General features: G+C 40.0%; 1 protein-coding gene across 1 annotated transcript; it reads right to left on the bottom strand.

Annotated features, from left to right (window-relative positions):
• Window positions 1–912: 912 nt before the first annotated feature.
• Window positions 913–17,250, bottom strand: eftud2 (elongation factor Tu GTP binding domain containing 2). Its single transcript, XM_034143453.1, has 28 exons — window positions 17,124–17,250; window positions 16,073–16,188; window positions 15,814–15,976; window positions 15,565–15,643; window positions 15,046–15,121; window positions 14,762–14,827; window positions 14,626–14,661; window positions 14,395–14,485; window positions 14,224–14,306; window positions 13,947–14,113; window positions 13,527–13,651; window positions 13,360–13,423; window positions 13,157–13,247; window positions 12,903–13,038; window positions 11,775–11,902; window positions 11,226–11,419; window positions 11,021–11,132; window positions 10,804–10,944; window positions 8,730–8,831; window positions 8,543–8,625; window positions 8,206–8,292; window positions 6,896–7,022; window positions 5,750–5,837; window positions 5,457–5,575; window positions 5,054–5,148; window positions 4,773–4,926; window positions 1,562–1,669; window positions 913–1,468 (listed from the first exon to the last, which is right to left on the bottom strand). The coding sequence occupies exons 2-28, from the start codon at window positions 16,175–16,177 to the stop codon at window positions 1,373–1,375; spliced, it is 2,916 nt and encodes a 971-aa protein (XP_033999344.1). The 5' UTR covers window positions 16,178–16,188; window positions 17,124–17,250; the 3' UTR covers window positions 913–1,372.
• Between the last annotated feature and the right edge of the window lie 3,328 nt (window positions 17,251–20,578).

The following is a 20,578-nucleotide window of genomic DNA, read 5'->3' as shown; positions in this document are numbered from 1 at the left end:
TGACAAGCAGAGAACACCTCTCTTACGGCCCCTGCAGCGTAATCCACTTCTTCTGTCTAGTTGGGGGGGGGGGGGGGGGGGGGGGGGGGGGGGAATACTTCTGTGGATGAAGTATCACTAAACAGTCAAGGCTCATTGTGATCATTGGTAATTTACTTTTTCATTTGGTGATTTTCAGCTACCAGTACAAACTCTGTAAATCATCCGTGATGGACTTAGCAACTACAAATGTAATGACATTTCATAATTAAACATTTTACTGATACTTTCTCTTTGTGTGAAGGCAGGCGAGATCCAGGCTCAGGCTCAGCAACAGAGGACCTTATTTTGGTAGGGAATATGGCATAGGGCTTACACTTCATTTCATATTCATTATTGCCAATTAACTAAAATAACATCACTATAATACAAAATAAAAGAAGTGTGGTTTTCCTGACAGTCAGACACATTTCAGTTCTATGATAACTTTGTGTTTTACTTTACTACCAAATCATAAACAAAAATGCTTTCTTCTATAGTTTTTGAAGGTAAAACGTATTACACTTTAGAACCCTGACCCAAAAGAGCAACCAGCAGATTCTCAGCCAACTCAGAGGTCAATACTGACATCAGTCAACTTTGACATGCTCGGCAATAATTCATTTTCTTTTGTTTGGACATGTTACTCTAACCTTTGGTTCTTCCCAGCCTGTCTCCAACAGCATATCCATCAGTCACCACCCACGCAGCGTCCCAAACAGAGACACCAGTCACTCACATCAGCAGAGCTCCAGTTGAGCTCACAGACAGATAATTGAGTCTACTAAACTCAAGCTTCATAACGAACTATTTCAAATCCAAATCGCACAAGCCATCAAACATGGCACCATTGTGAGGATGTGGCTTCATGGTAGAAGTACAGAAGAATGACAATTCTTTCTTTGAATTACAAACACTTTTTATTTAGACATAGGCCAGATTAATGACATCCAAGTTTTTTTTGTAAAAAAGGCTTCCTGGTCATATTATTCTACAAAAACAATGATAATCTTTACATACGAAAAATAAAAATACAAGAAGAAAGATGAGACAAAACACATGCAGTGTTTTGACAGCTGCTTCCAAAGAGAGCATTTATAAGACAGCAAAGGGCTGCTTATTCTTCATGGCTTCCATCAGTCCATGGTTTGATCCAGGTTAACTCCATTTGTTGAGGGGATTTTAAAAGGAAATGAGAGACAAGCCAATACAATAGCAATGGTATCTATGGAGATCCACTGTACCTATGAAAACTTATTTTATAGGTTCTGTGTTATTGTTGTCAGATTATCTCCCAAATATCCTAAAAGAATAAACCTGTGGAGGGACTCCTGGAGGTTGGGATGTTGCAGTCTCACATGGGGTAGTTGAGCACCACGTCCTGTTTGGCCAGCTCCAACAACATAGGATCGTCGAAGAACTTACTGATACTCACATCCTCGCTAAGACCCTGCAGACCAACAAACAGGAGGTCAGTCATGCAAAAAAGGAAAGGAAACTCTCCAACGCCTGTGAATGATAAACCGGTAGAGAAAAAGCTCACCTTGCGCCTTCGGGTTTTGATCATGAACTCTCTGGCTAGGTGAGGAGCAGGTTGGGGCTCAAGGGGCCGGATCACAATACTCTTGTCCAGGGGGTCGCCAGGGACGATCTGGAGGGAAATACAAAATCTAGTTAACCCAGAGAGAAGGAGCGAATGGCAGCTGGTTATGTCTCACAAATGGAACACATCAAATGTTGAGCTTTAACAAACTGAGTGGACACTTTTTAATAGAGGCTCCGACCTTTCACTAAATATCTGATTCAGTTGCAAGTCTGTCACATTGTTACCGAGTCAGGAGTGCGTCCATCAACGCCATGGCAGAAAAACAACGTGCAAGTGCGGTCACTGCTTCATTTTGTGACAACACTGTGCAATGTTAGCAGGTTGAATAAGAAAGATTCAAAGGATTTATTGTCATACACACGGTAGCTACTGTAGTTATGGCAATGAAAAATTAAGGTCCCAGGCTCCTTCAACAATGCAAAATAAATATAAGACATAACAAATAAAGAATATAAATAGTGAAAAAAGAAACAGAACATAATTTAAATAGTGCAAGAGAATTTTGCAAGTGTCAAATGTGCAAGTAAGTGTGTAAGAAGTAAACATGTAAAATAGAACAAGATGAGAGGAAAGGTGTTTACAGGGATTTTTTTTTGAATGATTCACTATTCATTTCTCATGTCATTTTAAGAAGCTTAGAGTATGACCTTCACAACTAAGTCGCATTGTCACAAACATATGACACATCTCCCCCTAATGCAAATAAGAAGGAAGAGAAGGGAAAGGAAAGCTTAATCTGGAAAACGTCGGGTAGAGTGGGCTAAATAAGACGTTCCCAGCCTCAGGGGAAGATTAAACTCGAGGAAAAGGGAAAAAGTAATCAATGGAGTGGCTGCAGCCCAATCAACAGATGGATGAGAGCTGCTGACAACAGTAACTCAACACGGTGCTGTTTGCAGGCCAATACTGGCAGTGCGTAATCAAACTAATGAGGCAGGCTCACATTGAGTTTAATGGGACAAACAACACAGTTCAGGCACTCCTACGTTATTCTTATTTTCTAGGGTAGTTTAATCAATAGTTTCTGTCGAGGCCCAGAGCAGAGGAGAAGGATCAGTGTCGGGTACAAACTCTGGAGCTGCAAATCAGAAAGTAATTTGGAGAGGGGATAGGTGTCAGACCCCTGGGGCGTCTGCTGGGGAAAACGTTCAGGACTGACAACTTAAGACGAAGTGATTTGGAAATAACTGATCACACTGCACTGAGAGGAAGTCAAAATAGAACTGTCTATTCTAGTCAAATTTGACAAAACAATTCAGGAATAATCCCAGGGGAAATCTGATTTGGTAACTGCTCTCCTATCGAGTGCTTTGCTTTATATTTAGTTTATAAAAATTAATTGTGTACAATGATTTATATTTCCCTGGACTGAACCACCATGACAGACAATACATTCAACATTGCAATGCACTGCTTAGGCCTAATAACATTTCTGTAAAACATGCAATACAACCAATCTGTGGTTCTGCATAGTCTCAAAAATGTCAACGATTGTTTTAATTAATTATGTATGTTCCCAACGGATCACTTTAAGACATATTTTCTCGGTGTTTGGACAAGCATGTCAATAAATAATTCATGTCCTGTCTCTTGTCAACACTTAAAGGTTCTCCTCTAGGGAATAAAACATGAGATATGTGCACTGAGGAAAACCTTCTATTACTTCCAGATGAATGGCTTGCTGTAAAGTAGTAATCCTCCCCAAGTGGAGTTCATTTCACTGACACAGCTCTCCAGAGTGCAGACTCAAACACGTGTCAGACATGATGGACAGAGACAGCTACATTACACCTAAAACTTAATGATTCAGCACTTCACATCAAAAGCTATTTTGCAAGACTGGCAGACATGTGCACAAGGTTTGGTTCCTCTGCTGCTCGGGCAGCCAGGTTTATGTATGTGAGGAAGTCAACAGCATTCATGCATGTGAGAATAGATACAGGTGACAGGTTCTACTCCTACTCGATTTCTATGGTTCATGCATTAGAGTAACTTCCTCTGCCACTAGTTGTCATGGTAATGATGTAGGCAGCTGAGTGTTAGCACTAATATAGTAACACACTGACATGGGAATGAATTTGAGGTTTGCACTGCCTACTGTATGCGTGTGTAAATGTAAACTGGAATCACCGGTTGCCAATTCATAAGTGTTAACAAACGTTTGGGTCTATTTCCCTTTCGGTGGAAAGGTTTGTAGTTCACCTCAAAAGATACTTTGCGTGAGCCAAGCAGTTCTTACAAATCGGTCTCAAACCATAGCTCCCGCAAGAATGTGTAATAATTAAAACTTGTTTTCGTGCCGTTATCATACTTTTCTCCAAACTGGCCTTAAAGACGTCTCTTTTGTACGGAAGAGGATTAGGGCCACATGAAGAAAAGAAAGTGGGGATGTGAAAAAAAGTGTTTTTTTTTGTTCTGACTTTGTTTCCCTCAGAACTAAAACCTTTCTGGCCCTAATCCTCTGCCGTACTTTTGAATAGGTCTCCTTTGGTGTAATAATGTATTTCAAAGTAGAGCTAAAAAGCTAATATGAGGCTTCAGCAGTTAGTCAAACCAAGTGGCGTTTATTATTCTTAGTAAGTCTTTTGAGTAGTAATGTCCCCCAGGAAAGTGTTTGCCTGCTGAGAGAAATTACAACAAAAATGTGACTAGAAAGGAAAAGGTTCTTTTGTTTAATTTTGATTTTTTTAAGCCTCATATTATTCTCAAGACGGTGGATTTTGCCTCCCGTCACTTCTATTGAAATCTCTTAAGGAAGGGATCTTTTCCCAGCCAACTAAACAATTGCAGCAACCAATAACTCTTAATAAATAGAATTGGAGGGATGAAACCCTCTTTAATGGTCACACATGCAGAGCACACAGTGACATTTGGCCTCTGCATTTAACCCATCTTAGTACCAGGAGTCTAGTAGTAGGAGCAGTGGGCAGCTATTGTACAGCGCCCGGGGAAATTCAAATGTAAATATGGTTAAAGGGCCCGGGGCAGGAGAATTAGCACCACCAGCTGTTAAAACAATATGCCTATTTTTAATACTAACAGTGGCGGATGGAAAGGTAGCGGCAATAATAACACATTATGTTTTGCCGATTCTCTGACCCTGGTGATTTGGACGTAAACATGGCTAATATTAGGAGGGCTGTGTTACCTGCCAGTGGTGGAAGACGGACAGCGCAAAGGCCTGTCCCTGTGTGTGTGTGCGGAGGTCGGTCTCAAAGCCAAAGGAGTCGATGGCCGGGATGAAAGCCTTAATGGTGTAGAGAGGAGAGCCTGGAATAGGTGCGTCCTGGGTCACATGACCTCTGTTAAATGACAAATACAGAACCACATTTAATAAACAACATTTTCTGTATTTCAATTTCCAGGAATATTGTCAGAGGGTAACATTTCTGCCTTGGTTGGTTTAAAGGATAAAGGAAGTATACAAACCTTCTCCTAGCAAGCACTGTGTAAACAGCAGATACACAATCAGCAGGAGCCTGAACCTCCACAAAGTAATACGGCTCCATCAACCTTGGAGTGGCCTGCGACACAAGGGAGATCGTGCATTAGAGGGAGGACAAAAGCCTGGAGAAACTGGACAGTATACCAATGTACAGCTGACCCATGAATTTATCATAAGAGCAGGGAAAGAGCCAAAGGAGAGGAGGAAAGACGCCAATATTATATTGGAACGGTATCGCACTACAATTAAAAAGAACGTACGTCAGCAAAACCTGAATCGTAATCAAGGTAATGGAACATTAGAGGAAGTGAAGATGAAGATGAAAATGAAGTCTGGAGGAGATAATGGCAGATGAGGAGAAGAATGGGCTCAGCAGGATGATCTCACCATGAGGAAAGCGGAGTACACCACTCTCCTGGCTGTGGGGATGACCTGGCCTCCTCCTCTGTGGAGAGGCTCCTGAGCAATGACCGCGTCCAGGATCTTAAACTTGACATTCCTGATGGCTGAGGGCAGCAGAAAGACTGAGTTATAGTAACATAACTCTGATGAGGAAAAATACATGTTCCCTCTGCACAATGGTAGATATTCTAGTGAAGGTTTAATTAGAGTATTAATGTCATATGAGAACAAATGTTTATTCCTTAAACCAACATGTTTCAGGGGGGAAAATAACTCACGCTCATCACACAGAGGCCCCTCCCTAGTGCCCCACTGGAAGCCCTGAACGATGCTGTCCTTCACTGAGCCGAGCAGCGCCTTGTCCACCTACATGGGAGGAAAGACATCATAACAAGGTGGAAAATCAGTCATGCTCTGACGGGATGTGCTAATAAAAAGGCTCAATGAGAAGAATAATCCTCAAAAAAGGAGTTTAGACTGTGTCTGCAGAGAACATATCCTCGGCCTTTAGTTTCTCTTTTGATTTCATTTTTCTGGGTGTACACATGTATAGAAATATCATCATGGTGCCATAGATAGTAAACAGGCACGCAAGAGAAAGCTACAGAAATGGTGGACACAGCACTGAAAGAACTCAACCTTAAGAGGCGAAACGCCAAGCAAATAAAGCCCATTCGGTTGTGGTTTGTAAACACAACAGTCAGAGATGGCCTCCCCCCCCCCTGGCTCCCCAGAGGGGGAAACCAAGCCCAGATTCTCTGGTTTTGGCTTTCACAAGTCGGGGAGGAGAGGCCATGTCTGACTGTTGTGTTTACAAACCACAACCAACAAATCCATCTAATTTGCCTTGTTCGTAATCCTGATTTACAATTGTATATAAATGTATAGTGTAAATAAATTGTGTACTTTTCTTGGTCAATATTCTAAAATTACTGTGTGACACTTTTGTTGTCATTCAGGGATGGATTTATTCTCTTTCGGCATCTCAAACTTCAATGTTTTGTGATTGATGTGCACATTGGTTTGACAGGACCCCCATGGCCTAATTTAGTGTTTGCATCAGATCAGTTTTTGTAATAATTTATCTGATGATTGTCTGTCTTGATTAAAAACCGATAACTCAACCCGATTCAATTAATCAGCAACAAAGCAAAACTGACAAACATATGCTTGATCCAGCATCTCTTGTGTGAGGATCAGTACAATATATCACGTCATTTCATGATGTCACCTCTGACTCTGGGATGTTCTTCGTCATTATGTTAAAATCTTAAATGAAAATACAGTTACAGCTCTATGTGGCGCTTAACATGTGGATTAAGCACTATACAGAGGTGATTTGGTATTGTTCACCAAATGAACCTATATTTACATAGAAAACTAGCATAGACAAAAAGCTCTAGCAGTGATTCAACAAAACTCACCTCGGAGGGCAGCGTGTCGTCTACCAGGATGTTTGGTCCCGTGGTGTCCGGTCCGAAGGCCCAGATGGACCGGGCAGCCAGCAGATCCCAGTCGTACTTTGTCTGGAAAAACTCTCCCAGCTTCTTCCTGTCGTGAGGAAACAGAAGCGCGCGTGGTTAAAGGAGGTGTGCATGTCGTGTCAGCGGGAACATTAAGGAGATTGGTTGATCGGGGGGGCAGAGAGGGTTAATGGAAGAGGACGAGTAGAGCGAAGGTTCAGTTTAATGGTGTGTGAAGTGTGTCACTTCTTTGGCATTGCTACTACACTCTGGCTCTGCCCGGTCCAGATGGCCAGACAGATGAACCGAGGACTGACAGGAAGCCCCTCTCGAGCGGAACACACACACACGCACACGCACACGCACACGCACACGCACACGCACACGCACACGCACTCACTCACTCACTCTCGCTCGGCATGTCACATCCCAGGGACAGGAAAATTAATGCAAGCTTTTAGTGCATAATTCAATTACTGTAAGTGAACGGATCAATATACGAATATAGGATTTTTAATGAGCATACACCGGTCACAATGTACAGAAGCCTGACTTTGCTTCAGTATCAAATACAGAAATGCTCTACTGTACATCTAATATCATTTTAAAATAAAATGATGCATCAGCAATGGACACTATTCTAATATTTCTCAGTTTTTTAAGCCCCTTTCCCGCTAACATGGTGAAACAGAAATACAAAATTACTTTGAGGTTGTTTAGCAGTTCTGAGTTAGTTTTCAGAATCTTCTAAAAGAAAATTAGACCCTTAACGAAATAAAAATTATCAAAAGTACACCAGACTGATTTAAAACACACCTATTACATGCAGCACATGGTTAAAACCTCCATTTACAAAAATAAAATAAAAAAGTTGATAGTATTCATATCTTGGTCAATGCATGACGAGATGTTGAAAATTGAATTCCTAACTAAAAAACCAGACAAATCCAATAACTGCTTTTAAAAAGGTGTATTTTAGCCCTGGGATTTTCACTATCTTTTGAACTTCCTTAATGACAACGTTTAATTTAAGAACCAATCATCGTGCCTTCATGCCGTTTCATTTGTCCCTGCTCACGGAGGGAATAATGAAAATGAATGGCTCCCATATATGGAGAAATTAATAAGGCTTCTCTCATATCAGACCGGGGGAAGGGGGGAAATCTACAGACATGTCAAACATGAAAGGCACATTACATTATTTCAATAATTATGAAATCTCTTACAGTCCAATACGTGAACGCATGATGGCGATATCATCTACATCTTACCTGTTCCACGTGATCTGCACCACTTCGTTCTCGATGTCCTCAGCCAGCCCCTTCTCCAAGGGCTCAGCAATCATGGTGATCTTATTCCTGTCAATCACATCACACGACTGTCAGTCACTCATTCGGGAGAAACTCGGCCAAAGGCAAGGACTTACTATGACAATCACTTCTAACAGTGCACAAACTCCCCAATAAAAATAAAACATCCAACAACCCTAAAACTTAAGAGCATGTTATTACAGAGCTGTGAGTTTGTTTTGATAATATAGCAAACTAAGCTTTCTTGTAAATGTCGTTATAGGTGGGGGTCAAATCTAAAATCATAATTTGTACGCACTTTTTGTTCGGCGTTTCAGCGAAGCACTTGAGTGATGACGTTTCCACAACCGTTTCGCAGAAAGTCACAACAGGGTCAGCAACCTGTGGATAAAGAGGAACATAATGACATACACAAACCAAAGACTCCACTCCTGTGTAATCAGTTTGAGTTACAGCTGTGTCTTGTGAGCAGTGAGAAGAATTACTTTAATGTCGATCTCAGAGTACATCTTGCGTAGGTCGTGCATGACACAGTCCAGGTAGAGCTCTCCTGTCCCCAAGATAACGTGCTCTCCGGACTCCTCCACCTGAAAGACAAAGACATTCACTCATAATGGCCAACTATCATCTCTGCACAACACACAGAGATCAGTTTTGACTTATGATATTTTTTCCTCCTTCAGGAGCCATAATTGTATGTTTTAAATACAGAAAGCAATTTTAGGAGGCTACTGCTGGCTAGCCATTTAACCATATCAACTTTATAAAATGTAAAAATCTCAGTTACCACTTGGATGTTTATACAGAACGTGTTAGAGGGATTACAATTTGTATTTAAAGCTTTTTAGCCTACAGCAGAGGTGTCCAAACTCTTTTCACAGAGGGCCACATACAGAAGAATATACGAAGGGCTGGGCCACTCACTAGAGGTATATTGCCTCATAAGTTATAACATAGAAAAATCAATCAAATTTAGGTAAATGATGGTTGATATTGATGAAAAAGAACACACAGCTCTCCGTAGGGTTTCAAGTATTGTGTTAGCAGCTCATTCCTTAAAACAGGAGGATCAGATTGCTCATAAGAGGAAATACGAAGGGTATATTTCAAGGTTGTTATGTAAATGTGTTATTGGGCTTTTTTCTTATCAACTAAGATTTGTTAGAAAATGTTTTCAACTTTAATTGACTGAATTTATTTGAAAATTGGGCTTATTAACCTGTTAAGCCCTGAGCCTGTTTTTCAGGTCTCAGGCTCGAAAATGACATGCCCAGAACAAATGACCATATCTTCACTTCTAAAAGGGTTAAATTAATAATCTTTTTTCTCAAAGCAAGGTTACATCTGTGAGTTGGATGTAGAAGTGTCAGAATCAATATAGATGTTTTTATTTTAAAGTAAATTCAGATTGAACATAGTAAAAAAATGTAAATGATAGTGTCCGTCCAAAAGAAAAACATTACTTATAGTGAAAACCACCCTTGAATGATGGGATAGTAGACTAAAAGCTTTAGGAATCCAAACTATAACATAATAAGTACCCTGTATCAAGATTGATGCAAAACAAGTGAAATTTGACATTTTTAGACAGATTTAGAAGAAAAAACCCACTTCTGGGGTAATTTGGGTGGATTTTCTATATCTCTGGCCCCCCCCTCGCTCGCTCGTTTTGACGATTGAAATCTCTTTTTAACCGTTACAGCCAATAGAATCGAGGGGAAGTTCCTAAAATCCATCTAAACATTACCCATTGGTGAATGAGTGATGCGCAGCCAGAATGCCCCGGAACCGGAAGGTGCGATAACTCTGGTGGCTATCATTAGCAGCTAATATGAAATCTCCGTTTTTGACATAAAAATGGAATGATGGATTATCAATAATTTATTCAAAGTGACACAGACACATTAGATTAACCATTGGATTAACCTTCAGCAGCGTTTTTATCGTTTTAATGCCATTGAACACGACTTTTGATCAGAATAACAGCTAAGGTGAGACGATCTACCGTGAATGCTCCGTGAAGCTACGTGTTGTGATGTCTGTGTTTGCTTCCCCTGTTGCGAGTTCTGATCGCTCAGTGATGATACTAATACCTATAGAATCTGTGGAATCTCAGCTTTAAATCGGATATCTTGTTTGTGCAGTTACGATAAGTAATAAGGGTATTTTTACCTTGAGTTCTGTGCTAAGTGAGTTAGCATTTTTTCGCTCGGGGCTCATTTAGACGCTTCTTGTGAGACTTGTGCTTTGTTTCGGTAAAAATTGTTAATATCTTCAGTTAGCAGAGTTTCTAACCGTTAAGTGAGTATGACACATTAATAGGTTTTTAAATATTAAGAAGCCCTGAGACACAGTTTCGTGAAGAAACTACACGCCGGACACAGATTAGGGTCCTCTCGGGCTTAACAGGTTAACACATGAATACTGTGTTATATATTTGAACATATATATGTAAGAAGTACAATAGCAGATGTTTAATTTGTGGGCCATATTTCATTATACTTTTTGAATTTTCTGAGGGCCGCAGTGTACTGGGGGGTACAGTGTAATGTGACATACCTTTGTGGTGAGCGACGGGTAGCTCTTGTTGACCTTCCTCAGTCCGTCTAACATCTTGGGCAGCTCTGATGGGTTGACCGGCTCCACTGCGATCTTTATAACCGATGCCGTGTTGAACTTCAGGGATCTGAAAATCTGAGCCTGTCAACGAAAGTGGAAAAGTCAAATATGCTGTTCCTCAAAAGGATCTTTTTGGAATGTATTTCTTAAGTCTTACCTCTTCATTCCCCCTGGGCTCTGTGATGGTGGCGGTCTTGACGATTGGCTGATCACAACCTTCGATGAGAACCCAGTTTCCGGCAGGCACTCGGTTCACTTCAATTTGGTATCTAATAATGTGGATAGCAGTCAGATTTAATTCAAACAAACATTGATTTATTACTCTACAGACATAAAAAAAAAAACACAGTCCTAGAGCGTACCTGGCAACTGAAATCCAGAGACGGCCCACAGTGCAGACCTGGGAATCCTCCTCGTCTTCCAGGGTGTAGTTCTCTCCTAAAACCTTGACGGGCTGCCCTGAATGAATGGTCCCACTCAGCACTCTGCCAAACGCGTGGAATTGGACCCCATCCTCTGTGCTGTACATCTTAGTGGTGTGGCACATCAAAGGACCCTGAGGGCGACAGGCATGAGGTGAGCAGGAACACAAACAAAGAGAGAGACACAAAAGGAAAGTCTTCCCACAGGAATCTAAAGTCGCTTCCTAAAAATACAAAAGGAATTGGACGAAGGGAAGTAGGCCTTTTAATGAAGCTTGGAAACTGGTGATCGATCTCTGGCATTGTCCTTTATTTAGTTATTTAACAGCTTGTATATTTCAAGCCAATTAAAACAACCCATTGCCTAAATCTATAAGAGCAGCTGGAATACTATTGACTGCAACTAGAAACAGATTGCTGCTATTTGCAGTTAAGTGGCGTGTCTGTTTCTCAAACGGAAGACTTGTGCTCTGCTTCCATTATACTCACATCAGGGTCGCACTCTGTCATGGCCTCCCCCAGGTCCGAGTCCATGCCTCCAGTGTACGTGTGCTCTATCTTGTTCTTGGCCCCCTCCTGTGGTGAGGGGATGTGCTGTACACACATGTCCACAAAGCCTGCAAGGAACAGATTTGTGCTCCACTTGACATGGTGTTTACCAAAGGCATTACCATTCATCTTCAGATTTAAATAACATTGAGTTAAGCAGGAAGACTAATGGCGCATTTCCACCACAGGCCTCGCTCGACTTAGTACGGTTTTGTTAGGCCTTGTTAGGCCTTGTTAGGCCCGGCTCACTTTAATGCTGCGCTTCCATTACAGTTTAGGAACTGGGGTAGTATCTATAGTAACGCAGTGTAGGCGGAGCCGTGACCTCATCTTCAATGAGCACCCCAGAAAAACAGCCGTTAGCTGTTAGCACTCAGAGCTCACAGCTCCTTATATATGTTCAGAAACTAGACAAAAGTTAAACAAGTACAAACCACAGACTGCCTGTGTCATGGCGAGTACAGTCGCTGGTTTATTTATGTCTGTAGGCCGTTGTTGTGAGAGTGGACGGTCGGAGCATATATTGCGTTAGCTTAGCCGATCTCCATTTAGAAAACACGCATTTTAAAAGGTTTTTCGCCTGCCGTCTGTCTGCAAACTTGCCAAAGCATTAATTCATGGTTTTTACTAACCGGTATCAGTATGTTGTTACTTCGGCATCATTTTGAAACGTGTATTACAATTAAATCACGGTCAAATATGTCCATCTTGTTGTAGTTGTAGCCCCCTTGCCAGCGCTCCTCTCTCTAGTTTAGCAAACTCAGCCCGACTCAGCCCTGTTTGTTGGCCCCGATAGAACCACGATTTTGTCGGGCCAGAAAAAGGTGAAAAAGTGGCCCCGGGCCGGAACTAGGCCTAGTGGAAACGCAACCAAAAACGGGCCCGGCACGACACGGCACGCTTAAACCGCGCCATGGTGGAAATGCGCCATAATACAGTGCCTCTGAAAGTTGCTGCAGAATAGTTAGTTTTTGTGCAAAACATATTTCCATTCCTCATACCTCCAAATGCAATAACAAATGATACAGATACAAGACACTTAAAATATAGATAGAAACTAGGCCTTACCAGTAAACTCTCCAAAGAAGCGGTTACAGACCAGCCTCAGTAAGGGTCTGATGTTCAGCTTGAGCTCCTCTTTAGTCAGGTGGATCCCCAGCTCATCCAGAACTCTGGGGAGAGATGTGTCCACATCTCCAACCACCTACACACAAAGAGGATTTGGGTGAGGATTACACACTGAGCTAGAGCCTGATGGGCCTGAATGTACTGAGCTCGCCATGTTGCCGTGTTACACAAAACGTATGATAGACGTGTCCAACCTGTGAGAGGATCTTGTAGAGAGGCTCAAGGACAAATTCCACAAAGCTGCGCTGAGAGTTGCTGTTGGGAGCTTTCTTTGAAAACTTGCGACTGAACAACAAAGAGAGAAGATGTCAGGAACCATGATCATATGTGTTGAGAGACAAGGATTGGCTTAACATTTAGGATTAGCTTTGTATTGAATTACCAATTAGGTACTTACGTTTTGGGGTTAAAATAAATGTCTCCCCAAAGCCTCTTGGCAAACTCATTGTAGTTGATGTCACCTGCAAACACAAAGAGAGGAGTTAGTTGACCTCACTAACTTTATTAAGCATGAAGTGAGAAAAGATGTGCTAGTTTAAGAGATCATGTGGCAAAGAGTCTTACCATAGGTGTCAGAGTAGATCTTTGCAAAGGACCCCAGAGTGAAACAGACACTGTACATAGAGCTGGCGAAGCACACATTTCCCAGGAGAGGAGACACCACCAAGTTCTCATCTGTGGAGTATGTGCTGTAAAGGAAGAGAAAACAACCATGAAGTGTCTGATTTAGAACTGAAAGTGTTAGTCAAAAAACTATTAAACAACTGAGATCATTGGCAATCACTTTGATAATAAAATAATCAGTGGTCATGTTAAAGCAGAATTGGTCAACCTATTTAAAGAGAGGATGTTATACTTTTATTAGTCTTTATAGACTGAACTGTTTTAATATAAATTACATTAAAATAAAACAACTGCTTCCCTCCAATGCAAACCATATGAAGCCTCTCATGCACACCTGACATTATGAGTTTCAAGCATTACCTGAGCAAACCATTGACCTCATCCACAATGTGGCGAAGTTTATAATAAGCATCTGTTGGAGGCAACTTCAGCTCTCCAATGAGCCGGTCCACCTTGTTGATGCAGATGGTGATGGCCATACGCTCCTGAACTGCATGTTTGATCAGGCGCTCTGTGTTCAGCATCACCTGGGCAGAGATACACACAAGTTATATGGAGGGTTGAAGAACAATGACATATGTGCAGAGAAACACCTTGACTTTGATAAAAATCTAAAAAGTGAAAATAAGTGACTCACTCCTTCAGCTGCGTCTATGAAGAGGACAACACCGTCTGAGAGGCGGATGCTAGACGTTACTTCATCAGAGAAGTTTACGTGGCCTTTAGGAGAGACAGAAGGTGTAAGATCATGTACACTGCTGTACCAAACATATATTCAGTAAACAAAGTAGTCTTCTGTGCCCAATACCTGGTGTATCCATGATGTTGAAAAGATAGGATTTGCCTCTGGAGTCTGGCAGGACCATTGTGACCGGGGTGCTCTTGATACCAACTCCTCTCTATGAAAAAAAACATGAAGTCAAGACGTGTTGTGGCTCAAATTCGCTTGTTGTTTACAGTCCTTTGCTATCCTATATTGTGGTAAGCCAATGTACTTTAGGATATGATAATTATGCCACAATAAATAAAAAAAACTCACCTCCTGTTCTGTAAAGAGGATGTCTGTGTATCGAAGCTGAAAAGAACATGAGTCATGTTAGTTTCTGCTGTCTTATGCAAAATGTAAGTGAGATATAACAATGTTGTGATGTTATAAGATTAGAGTCGACACTCACATCCACATCATCTCTCTTCCTGATTTCTGGGTGGGTTTGTTCAATCAGGCAGTCCACAAAACAGGTCTGAAAATCATTTAAAAAAACAACATTACATTTCTATGAGTGACAGATCAGTTTAAAGTGCAGCCATGATATTAGCATATGCTACCAAACATTCCTATCATCTAAATGTGTCATTTAAAGAACACGTCCTCTTCAGCAAAATGCCTTAGAGCACTGAGCCCTGTGTAAAGGTTAGAAGGAGATACTGATCAAGAAGCAGCAAGAAGTCAGACTCTAACCTTGCCGTGGTGAAGGTGACCACACAGGGTCACGTTACGAATTAGCTCAGGACCGTCCATCAGATCAGCAAGGAATCTGCCAAGAGAGAAGGGTTTTATTATCACAACTTGAAAGACACAATGAACAGATGTAAATAGAAGATATATACTGGGAAATACACAACATCAGGTATTTAAAAAAATATATCAAATAAAAAGATAAAAGTAATCATCTCAAAGGTTCACAGGTTTGTTTTTATCTAACAAAATATTCTGCTTCACTCTTCAATTACTATTATTTAGCCTTTCAAAGACAAACATCTTTTTCCATTCAAAAGTCTGTTTGTTCTCCCCCTTGCCATATACAAAGGGAAACACACAATAATGACTCATACTCATTAAAGTGTAAACCATAACATCTCAAATCGAAGATTTGAATGTAATATATAGATATATTAATATAAAATGATTTACAGCACTCTCACGTAGAGTCCTGCTGTATCAGGATATCATGTACATATTCATGAATAGGTGACTTACTCCATATCATAAACAGTGGCAGGTAACTCCTGCTCCGTCAGGGTGAACCGCTTGTTCTTCACAGGCTTGATGATGGGCTCTGGAGTGGAGAGAAATCTAAATTATTTGCGTGCTTACTTTGATATCATATGATTTACTGCCATCCACAACCATTATACATTTGTGAAAGCATGTTAATGAACTAACTAAAAACTATGCACATTATTGTAAATAAAGCAAAAACAAACATCACTGCACTTTGTATCTAACCTGTGAGAGGCTGTGTGTCTTCCTCTTGGACAATGGTTTCCACTTCGGGCCCATAAACCTCCTCTGCCGTAGGATAGTACTTCTTGTCTTCATGCAGGACCACCTCCATACCCGGGACATCTTCATCAGCATCAGCGGGCTCATCATCATCATCTTCATCAGCCTGTACAAAGAAAGTTATTACCATGACATAGAAACTGGATAAAGATACCAAGAGTACTAACTAGTCATACATGTTAACAGTGGCTTTAAAGTGTACCTCATCAACATCTCTGTCCTCTGCATTTAGATCATCTTCATCATCGTCAGAGTCCAGCTCTGGACCGATGTAGTTTCCAAACTCATCATACAGATCAGCCTCCATCTTTTAGAGAACTGAAAGTGGGGTCATATCAGCATATTTGTGATTTTTTTGTATTATTGTCAAGGTCAAAAAATGAATGAAATCAGGATAACATGTTTTAAAATTAAATGTGCACTGATGTTACTTTTTGAGCTGAGTATTTTTTTATGTGGACTTTCTTCAAATGTTGGTGATGTGTTTTAAAACGTCAGCAATGGTTTTGTTCAGTTTTTGTGCTAAATGTCTTGTACTACAATACCACAATGTGTTCTCTTTGTCTTCTAACTTCTTAGGACCATATTGGAAATATTACATTTTAAAATAAGCAGGAAAATCATTTGAACCTTTGTTTTTGCATCTGATAAAACATAAATACATGTTTTAAAAAAAAAATCAACCCAATACGAAAAGACATTGCCACAACATTTCAGACGTAAAATAAATATACATTTACTTAATTCATTATGGTCTTTCTACCTTTCTCCAAGTAGAAGGTAGTTGAGAGCGGATAGTAATGGATGCAACTGGGATTATTTACCATTAATTGTGTTTAGATCAACACATTCTATTGTATTATGAGATTCATAGAAGTGTTTAATTAACTCTTTCATTGTTTTTTAGAACCAATGAGAACAGCTAGTAACGTTAGGTAAGTTACCACGAACGCAAATGCTAACTTTGCACCTAGCACAGCATGCACTACCAAAATTGAGGTATATTTTCAATCTTTTAGATGCTTTTCGTCGACAAAAACTCCTACAAAAATTAGCTGCAGGTAAGAAAAAATGTCGACCCCTATAAACTGTTGGTCTTCTCATGTTGTTATAAGCCAACAAAACTAGCCTGCTAGCCCGCTAACAAGTAAAGAAATGAATGACTTGGAGGCGACGTTTCAGTTACGTCGTTGTTTAGCTAACGTTAGCTTACAGGGCTAATTTAGAACTTGTTTGTAACAAAATCGACTTACCTATATTCTCTTATAATGCAGTCACCAAAAAATATTTTCAAACGATTTAAAAGTTGGGTCTGTATTTCAGAAGATAAATAATTTCCTAAATAGCGCCATGCGTACGAGACACCACTTCCGGTTTTCTTCTTCTGTTGATCCGAGGGCGCCAGGTTGTGAGTGTTCAACGGATCACTCACTACCGCCGCCATTGGTGGAGATTTTAGACGCTGGAAAGTAACTGAATCGAGTCTTTGAAGCACAATTCCAACTTGATTTGCCTTACTAAAACTCCCATAGTACGATACAATTGCTGGAACTCCAGATCCTTATCAAAATCGTAAGACAGGTCAATTCAACACTTTTGTCAAATGTAAAAGTTTTATTTTGAATTCCTTCCCCGGAAGTGGTAGCATGTTATAATGTCTGCCTTGACGTGTTTACAATGTGCAGCATCTAGCGCCCTCCAGTGGTTACGGTGCACAACTACAGTTTAGTTTGTTAAACTTTTTTGACAAGGGTCCCCCCTTATATAAAATGTAAATTCTTTGATAAGGGTCAACCCTATTATAAAAATGTTTTATTTTGCTAATGCCGGATCCTCCCTTATATCAAAAATTAGTTTTGTGATAAGGGTCCCCCTTATATAAATTATACTCTTTTGATAAGGGTCCCCCCCCATACACCTTTAAGATAAAGAGCACACAGTATTAACTCAGTTAACCTTCCTGTGCAGCAATCATGCTACCTGCTGGTTAAACTACTGAATCACAACTGTAAATAATATTAAAGATGAGTGCATACCAGTGTCATGAGTTATACGTGAGTCACTGCTGCTTAAACACGTGACCCTATAAGACCACACATATGTTACATTGGACACATAAGGACAGTTAACCCTCCTGTTGTGTTCGTTTCCCCCTCCCCCTTACTTTGGTGTTCCCGGTCAAATTTGACCGGTCCTGTTTTAAATGCTCTTACATTAACAAAAAAAACATGAATCATCACCAAATATTATTTAACACCCTTTCAAACTGTAAACAATGTATCAGACTACTATACATGAAAAACTGCAGTAAATATACGAAGAATACACACTGAACATGTATGTTTTTGTGTTTTTGTGATGTTATTAACATTTATTTAAAAAGAAAAAGCTTTCAAAACAGAGACCAAATTCAAAGACGATCAGAACATCAACATGAATAGTCGTCTGTGTGTCTGTGTGTCTGGCAGGTGTGGTTCTGGGGGAAGGGCACATAAGAGCGGGAAAAATCACCTCCCGGACTCTGCATCCCACAGACTTTGTGTAGGCCTATTGTTGGATGGATACTCCTGCCAGAATCAAAAGACCTACAGTATGTATGCTTAAGGTGAAATATGACATATGCATACATATTCCTTTGTTGGCTAAACCCTAACTCCATAGGCATTTCACAAAGATTCAGTCAAGATTTGATTTCCTTTACACACTAAACTAAAATAGTTATGGAAAATATATGATGTGAAGTTAATGCTTATTATTTGCACCATCATAGTGTGTGTTAATGCCGTTTATGTTCATTTGCAGATAGTAAATAATATATCCCTCACCTGTTGCCAATTAGCACCAGTTTTTATTTTGTCATACAAAATAATGGATATCATTGTTCAGCTGTTCCTTTATGATTTTTACATTTAGTTTACTCTATTAATGGTATTTTCTAGTATTGTCTTGGCAGCCACTGCGATGACTTACATGATCACTGAGAATTCTCCACTTGATATTTTGGGCATTTGGGTTTTCTTTTCCAATAACCATGGAGATAACAGTGATTTTCTTCCAAACCAATTGCAAATATTTCACATTTCATCTCCTCAATGGTTGGATAATTTGTCATTTGGGAAATCCTGCAGTTATCCTCCAAATTAGAGGTTTCTCATAGATGTGTATTATTTTTGCATTAAGTTACATTTCCATTTTAGCGTCACATTAGTATTTACTATTGTATTGATATTATTGATAACATTTTCCGACTTCCACCAAGAGTATTTCACTTTGCATTTAACTGCGCATTAGGCATAGATGCCATGAATATGCAGCTCTGGAAAAAATGTCTCTGTGTATGTAATTCATTTAACAGACACTGGAATGGAATGGCTGCCATACATGTAGAGATTGAGATTAAAGAAACATTTGGAGCGGTCTCTTAATTTCCCCAGAGCTGTAGCCTATATTGGAATCTTTACACTGTGCATTAAATACATGCATCGACTCCGGTTGATGAGGCAGAACACTTTGCATCATGTTGTTTTCCCCTCCGGTGAGCGCTTTCACAATAAAACGTTTAACATTACCGGAGGCTGTAGTTACACCGTGTGACCACAGGAGGGCAATGAATATGCAAAGATGATAAGCTTGCAGCGGTGTCAAACTCAGTGGGCCAAAATAAAAAAAATGGGTACTGGTCGAGGGCCGGACTGGTTCAATGTTGATAGCAAAACTTATTGAAATGAACGTATTGCACATATTAAACCTGGAACTAACAAAGCTTACATTATTGCCTATAAAAACAACTCTTATGATTACATTTTTCCACAGGCCAACAACAGCTTAAAAAAAACTATTTCCCTCAAAGAAAAAACCAAACATGCCCTGTTGTCGCAAGAAAAAAAGTGCAGAAGGAAACATCCATTGAAACTCAATTTGCTGCTCTGTGATGCTAGTTCAAGCAGATACTTGGCATCTCATCTTGGGTGCAAGTTCATCAATATTTGGGGTCAGGCTCTGAGCTGAGGAAATCCTCAGGATTGAGTGAAGGTGTGCGTGCAATATACCGGCGGGCCAGATCGAATAGTAATTAAAAATTATCCTGCGGGCCGAAATTAAATCCACCAAGGGCCTGATTTGGCCCCCGGGCCTTGAGTTTGACACATGTGAGCTAGAGGCTACAGTACAGTGTTTTATCAGATGAAGTCCTATTAACTTGTATAATCAATTTAATGGGCATTTAAATGAATAGACTTTGAATGAGTCTTATACATTGCCTCTTACCTGCCAGATAACAGTTTAATTGAAATAATGTATAGAAATATGTATGATTTATGAATATTGAAATACTTGGTAATGTATACATATAATATTCTTTAAAAACAGGCATATATTATTTTAGAAGCAGAAACTTAATTAGAATTAAGAAAAAGACACTTAACCCTCATAAAGCTATTTAACTCCAATAAGGGTTAAACGAATGAGGCAATAGAAGGCCTTTAGCCTTGATTTAATAAGTTTGCTATTATGGTCTTGTTTATAAGACTATAAACCTCTAGTAACTTGTGCATAATGTATAGTTGTTGTGTGCATGATTGGTATAGCAAGAATGTACCTTGCCTAAAATGTCAAAGGAAAGCATAAAAAAAAGTACTGATGTTCAAATGTAAAATATGGCTTTTCTATGGTATATAGACTATATGAATTATTCCACATTGATGTCGAT

The sequence above is a fragment of the Trematomus bernacchii genome, unplaced genomic scaffold (genome assembly GCF_902827165.1).
Source record: "Trematomus bernacchii unplaced genomic scaffold, fTreBer1.1, whole genome shotgun sequence".
NCBI classification, from domain to species: domain Eukaryota; kingdom Metazoa; phylum Chordata; class Actinopteri; order Perciformes; family Nototheniidae; genus Trematomus; species Trematomus bernacchii.
The sequence above is the reverse complement of the archived record's forward strand: the minus strand, read 5'-3'. Positions and strand labels throughout refer to the sequence as shown.

Excerpts from the sequence above, each read along its gene's own strand:
- eftud2 (XM_034143453.1), bottom strand. The coding sequence starts at position 16,177 with ATGGAGGCTGATCTGTATGATGAGTTTGGAAACTACATCGGTCCAGAG. Across the intron at positions 15,122-15,564 it reads GCCACTGTTTATGATATGGA|ATTCCTTGCTGATCTGATGG; the intron begins GTAAGTCACCTA and ends CTCTCTTGGCAG. Across the intron at positions 4,927-5,053 it reads ACAGTGCTTGCTAGGAGAAG|AGGTCATGTGACCCAGGACG; the intron begins GTTTGTATACTT and ends GTCATTTAACAG.